The sequence below is a fragment of the Geospiza fortis genome, unplaced genomic scaffold (assembly GCF_000277835.1).
Source record: "Geospiza fortis unplaced genomic scaffold, GeoFor_1.0 scaffold623, whole genome shotgun sequence".
Lineage (NCBI taxonomy): Eukaryota > Metazoa > Chordata > Aves > Passeriformes > Thraupidae > Geospiza > Geospiza fortis.
This window is the reverse complement of record NW_005054667.1, coordinates 153,462-159,819: the sequence shown is the minus strand read 5'-3', so window position 1 is coordinate 159,819 and position 6,358 is coordinate 153,462. Positions and strand designations below refer to the sequence as shown.

The 6,358-nt window shown below is 45.3% G+C and overlaps 1 protein-coding gene across 1 annotated transcript in view; it reads right to left on the bottom strand.

The window, feature by feature from the left end:
• Positions 1-2,913: 2,913 nt before the first annotated feature.
• DOP1B (DOP1 leucine zipper like protein B) overlaps positions 2,914-6,358 on the bottom strand; it is a 54,534-nt gene continuing 51,089 nt past the window's right edge. Inside the window, 2 exon segments of the mRNA XM_031065023.1 lie at positions 2,914-5,624; positions 6,318-6,358. The exon segment at positions 6,318-6,358 is cut by the window's right edge and continues 12 nt beyond it. Of these exon segments, the coding sequence (XP_030920883.1) occupies positions 5,367-5,624; positions 6,318-6,358 (299 nt within the window). The 3' untranslated portion in view covers positions 2,914-5,366.

Sequence of the window (6,358 nt, the reverse complement as noted above, 5' to 3'; positions counted from 1 at the left end):
GGGCTGAGGCTGGAGCAAAGGAGGCTCAGGGGCCCTTGTGGCTCTGCACAAGTCCCTGCCAGGAGGGCACAGCCGGGGGGGTCGGGCTTTGCTCCCAGGGCACAGGGACAGGAGCAGAGGGAACGGCCTCAGGCTGGGCCAGGGCAGGCTCAGAATGGATATTTGGAAACATTTCTTCCTGGAAAGGATGGTCAGACATTGGAACAGGATGCTCAGGGTTGTGGTGGAGTCCCCATCCCTGGAAATGTTCAAAAAACTTGTGGATGTGGCACTTGAGGCCGGGGTTTAATGGTGAACATGGTGGTGGTGCTGGGGTCATGGCTGGGCATGAGGAACCTCCAGGGACTGAAATGATTCATGCCCAGAGCATTGTTATGAAAGAGTTTTGCCCATTAAAACAAAAACTGTGTAACCACAGAAGCCTCCACCTGACTGGGACTTTGGACTGTAAGTTGAACCCCTAGATACACAATTGTTCAATCCTCCCTGCCTAGGGGCAAACAAACAGGACTGAGGGCGAGGGAAGAAAAGAGCCAAACCCAGCAGAGATCCTTGCCTGGCAGGGTTTGGGGTGTGGGGACCACAGCCCACAGTGGGCAGCTCTCCACAGCCTCCCCTGGGACGAGGAGGGGAGCAGGTTTGGGTGTCACCTCAGAGGTTCACCCGAAGTCCAGAGGCACTGAACACCACAGGGCACATCCACGGGACACTGACATCAGGGACACCTCAGGGGTGTCAGAATCCATCCCTGAGTGCCCCCCTGAGTCATTCCTGAAATCTGCACAGGATACAACAGATCTGGAGTCTGCTGCCAGAGACAGCCCTGGGCATTCCCTCCTGGCCTGAGCTACATTAACCCTTGGGATTCTGTGCTTTTGTGGGACCATCACCACCAGGAGCACTGGAGAGGATCAACAGAACATCACTGGGATCTGTGGAGTGGTGATATTTTCTTCACTCTGTCCCTGTCACCCTCTTTCTGTCCCCCCCACCACTTTTCTATCTCTTTATTTTCTGTCTCATATTTACCATCAGATAAACCCATATTATTGTCATGGCATGTGGTCTTGTTTGCACCTTAACTCAGGCAGAGGAATTTTTAATAACTTTAATAACTGCATCTTGACAGAGCCTAAAGTTCTTTTCCAGCCTTGGCAATTCTGGGATTCCTTCTTTGACCCCAGCCAGCCAAGCTTGTCTCCTGGAGCAGAGCAGGATGACCCTGGAGGAGCATCTGGGAATTTTGTCTGACACTCCCTGCCCTCATCCCCGTGCCAGAACAAGGACATTTGTCCCAGAAATTGCTGTCCCACCTCCTCATGGCCACAGCCACATCCTGTTCCTGACAGTGATCCTTGGATGGCTCCTCAGCTCTCAGTGTTTGCCACATCCACTTCCATCCCTCACACGACGTTCCAGGGGAAGCCCTGGGTGCAGGGAAGGGTGAAATGGGAGCAGCAGCTTTCCCTCAGTGTAGCCTCCACACTGAAATAAACTAAATAAAAAAATTAATAAAAATCAACTAGCCTCCACACTAAAATAAAGATGGTACAGTCACACGTTAAAGTAAACATGTTTTAACGATGTTAAAGTAACTGTGATCCTGTGAGAACTCGAAACAGAGAAATTAGAGTGATAAAGATCCTGTAGCCCCCAAGAAGAAGATGATTTCAGAGATACATAATGAGAAGCTTTCTCTTTAAACAACTCATCTTTAAAACACTACCCCATAAGTCAGCAAAGCCCACAAACACAACTTTAAGAAAACTTATAAAAAATGAGAAGGATTTCACAATTACAAATTTCCCTGGGCAGCTGCTATTCATAAAGAGAACCACAAGAAAACTGTTTTCTTGCAGAGAAGTCTCCATAACATTAACTCCCTAAGTAAACTAAAAAAGACTATTTTAGAAGTAGTAAACTGACTGAAATTTTAGGTTCTTTTTCTCTACATTGTCAGTAAAAAAGTTGTAAGAAAAAGAAGAATAGCCTAAAGATTTTATTCTAATTCTTATTACTCTTTCTCTTAGTTGCTGTTAATAAATTTTTCTTTATACCCTTTTAAAATTTTAAACCTACTTTACCTTTCTCCTAATCCTATATCACAGCAAAAAATAAGTAAATACATTCTAGTGAGTACACTAATAATTATCAAACACTGAACCCACCACACCAAAAAAATCTCAAATTAACTAAAACCACTGCACAAAATCAGTATCTCCACCCAATTTCAAACTAAAACCACCACACAGAGTCATTCAAGCCATGCTCCTCCAGCCTGAGCTGTTAAAGCTCATGGCACAGAAGAGTTTTCTTCCCTCTGGATGAAGAGGAAAGTTTTCTTCCAGGGCATTCCCTTGGATATGTGAAAATGTTCAGGCTGCAGTTGTGCAGCTCCTGGTTTCCTGGGCAGTCTGTCCCTCCATGCAGGGTCAATCCACGATCCCTGCAGCAGCTCCCTGTGCCAGCCACAGCTCCCCAAAGGCAGGGACAGGGATCTCAGGGTGACAATCCCAGGGCTGCAGAGGCCAGGGATGCAGGAGGGGGGATGAGAGGAGCAGCACAGCCTCTCCCAAGGCAGGGGCCAGCACAGTCCTGCTGCTGGGAGCCTCATCCCCTGAGATGGGATTTTCAGCAGGAATTTCCTCATGGAAAAGGTGCTCAGGCCTTGGGAAGAGCTGCCATGGGGGGTCTGCAGTGCCCATCCCTGCAGGTGTCACCTGGAGGTGGCACTGAGTGCTCTGGGCTGGGGACAAGGTGGACATTGGTCACAGCTGGGACCCTGGAAAAGATCTTTGAGATCTTCTCCAACCTCAACTACTCTGTGATTGAATTTGGGAGCTTTTCCAGAGTCAGATAAAAATTAAAGTTGGTGAGTGAGCAGTGAAGGCAGGTTGAAGAATAACAACTGCATTTGAAAAGGCATTGCAAAATAACATTTAATATTCATAGAAGAATTACATTCATGTATGGTATGGGATACACAACCATCACTTAATGCTCTGCACTTCAAGTCCTGCTGCTCTTCAGCAGTTTCCCTTGGTTGCACCTCCTGATTGTTTCTTTCAGGACAATGAAATCCTTTGGAATATTTCCAGGTCTCCCTCTGAGCACTGTGGCTCTGCTGGATTGGAGCTGAAGTGTCCCAAAGACAAAGCTGAGCTTGGTTAGACTGAAAAGCAAAATCACAGCAAGGCAAAAGCGTTTCCTGATTCCCTGCCCTGGAACAGGAGAGGATGTCTGGAGTTCCAGGCAAAACCATTTCCAGATTCATGGCCAGTGAGGTTGTTCTGCTTTGGTAGGAGCAGCTCAGAGCAGGAGAGCCCTGCTGTGGCTCCTCAGTGGATTTATCAGTAGGAGAAAACAACCACAGTTAGTCCCACATGGAACAGTAATAAAGTTAAGGAATAAAGGAATAAAATATTCTCCTTTGGACCTGTGGAACTGTGCTCCTCCAGCACTCAAGCAGGACTTTTAGTTAAAGCCCTTTCCTCCTTTTTCACATCTTATTTATAATTAGAAAAGATCTGCCTGGATACTAAATGTTAAAGAACTTTTTCTTCTGAAGTGGAAGGATTCTGCACGTCCCTTAAATGTCTGATGCCATTGAAAACAGTTTAGTGACAAAAAGCTGTCCTAGATTTTAACACCATTTGATAGAATCATGGAATAACAGAATCCAGGAATGGTTTGGCTTGGGAGGGACCTCAGAGCCCACCCAGTGCCACCCCTGCCATGGCAGGGACACCTCCCACTGTCCCCAGTGTCCAGCCTGGCCTTGGGCACTGCCAGGGATCCAGGGGCAGCCCCAGCTGCTCTGGGAATTCCATCCCAGCCCTGCCCACCCTGCCAGCCAGGAATTCCTTCCCACCTAACCTATCCCATCTAACCCTGCTCCTGTTTCTCAGCATTTGAAGGGAAATATCCAAGTATGGAATGCAACCAGCAGGAAACTGAAAGTAAAAGTACCAAAGCATCCTGAGAATTCCGATTATCCATAGAAAATATTGAAGATAGGCAGGAAATGAACACCAACATTTTAACAGTGGCTTCCTCCAACATTCAAGTAATGCTTTCAAAGGGTAACTTTTCACTTGTGCTCATTCCAACAGCATTAGAGACCATTAATAAATTATATTAATAGAAATAATTCACATTCTTAATGACCACACCTCAGTCCACCACTTTCCTTCACTGTAAAAATGCAAAGGATTTAAATAAGTTTAGCACAAGCTTCTTGTGCTGTTATTTTTGTACAGTATTCCAGTGTGAGAGTAAAGGATGTTTCATTATTTGAGTTTAAAAACCCAAGATGAAAATCTCATCCATCTGTACCTAAACCCCACTGCAGAGAAGCCTCCTTTGTTTGTTATGGGAGTTTGGGAAAAAGAAATCCTTGACTCCCAATCAAATCTTTTCCCATGTCCTTTTTAACTTAGGAAAAGCACTGGCATGATCCTCCTACCTCTCTCACCATCCAGGAACAGCCAAATACATTCTTCTGTACAAAAAAAAGTTTTTACAAAAAACAAACAAAAAAAAGAATATTATTTTCATTTTAGTTAAGCAATTTCTATTTTTACAGCATTATTTTCATTTAGTTGCATTTCAGAAGCTGCAGCCACCTGAGTCACTGAAAGAACAAAAGTTTTTCATTTAAAAAATATGAATTTAAATCTCTTAATCGATTAATTAAAATCAAAACCCCCTCAAGTTGTGCTAATTACAAAACATTCCTGCAAAGGTTTGTGTTTTATGCACATTTCTGATTTGTTAGGAATTGCTAAGCCTGAAGATGCTGCTCTGGCACAGAGCTGAGATTACAGCCAGGGCAAAGCTGCAGCTCCTTGCACAATGCTGAGACTCAGACAATCCATCTGTGGGGAATTTGGGGGATTTTTTTAGAATTTGATCAATTTAGGTCAAATTAGGGGCTTTCACTTCAGGAAATGACTCGCTGCAAACTGATTGTACACTGACATGCAATATTGGATTTTCCTTCCATTTTCCTTCAGAACACAGTTCCAAAAGCACTTTAAATTCCTGGAGAAGTCCCAGGGCAGCTGCTACTTCCACCAAGTCCAAAATATTCTTCCTCTATTTACAAAATGTCTTTCATCCTTCCCATGGAAAACAAACAAACCACAGAAACTCTGAGAAATTCCCACCAAACTTCCCTTTTTTCCCACCACAGCAACTGGAGATTCCTGCTTTTTACCACCTGAATAATTGAAGAGAAATCCCAAAATGTAGCTGGAATCCCAAAATGTAGCTGGAATCCCAAAATGTAGCTGGAAATCTGGGGAAAAAACCGGAATTTCAGCCAAGCTTTCCCCGGGGTTGATCCAGCAGGAGTGTCCCAGCGCTCAGCTTTCCATATTTTCCAGGAAATCCAATTCCACACTTTCCTCCAGCTGCTGCAGGACCCTGCTGCTGTTGCTGCCAGGGGAATCCACGGGGGCAGCTGCAGAGGGGTGGCAGTTGTGGGGGTCACTGCCAGGGGCTGTGAATGCCCAGCACAGGGTCTGGAAGAAAGGCAGCAGCTGGGTGATGCTGGACATGGAGTGCAGGCTCAGCAGGGGGAATTTGGGATTCCTGGCAGCTCCCTCGGGGTGCTTTGGGTCCTGAAAGGGGAAAAAAAGCAGAGATTTAATTAAAGGTAAAGGTTGGAAAGGACTTTGATGATCATCCAGCTCATCCATGAGCTCCTCCACTGTGCCAGGCTGCTCCAAGCTCTGTCCAACCTGGCCTTGGGCATTCCAGGGATGCTGAAGCAGGCACAGCTGCTCTGGGCAGCCTTTTCCTCTTCCTCACAGGGAATATCTAAAAATCCCTTCTTAAAAATAACTTAAAAACTGCCATTTAAGGAGAACAACAGCAGGCCAAGAGTGGCTGGAAGATTGCCATGAAATAATCTCATTTCCCAACCAAATGCCTTGAAAACAAGATTCCTGTCGTTCCTCGCTGAGGTCATTTATCTGTTGGAACTCAGAGATTCAGAAATTTTATTCAAAATTTTAAAAAACCCGAAGTATTTGTTGGAAAAGAGGTGACTTTGCTTTCTTACAGAATTTCTATCATGGAATGGTTGGGAAAGAGATCAAGATCAGCCAGGTCCAGGGGCAGGGACACCTGCATCTACCCCAGGCTGCTCCAAACCCCATCTCAGCCTGGCCTTGGGCACTGCCAGGGATCCAGGGGCAGCCCCAGCTGCTCTTCCTTACAGGGAGTATCTAAAAATCCCCTGAATAACTTAAAATCTTATGTTTGGAAAAGTAAATTAATGGATTAAAAATAAAAAGGAGAAGTTTCTCTACCCCATATTTCATCTTGAGCAGATCCATGATCCTCACGATGT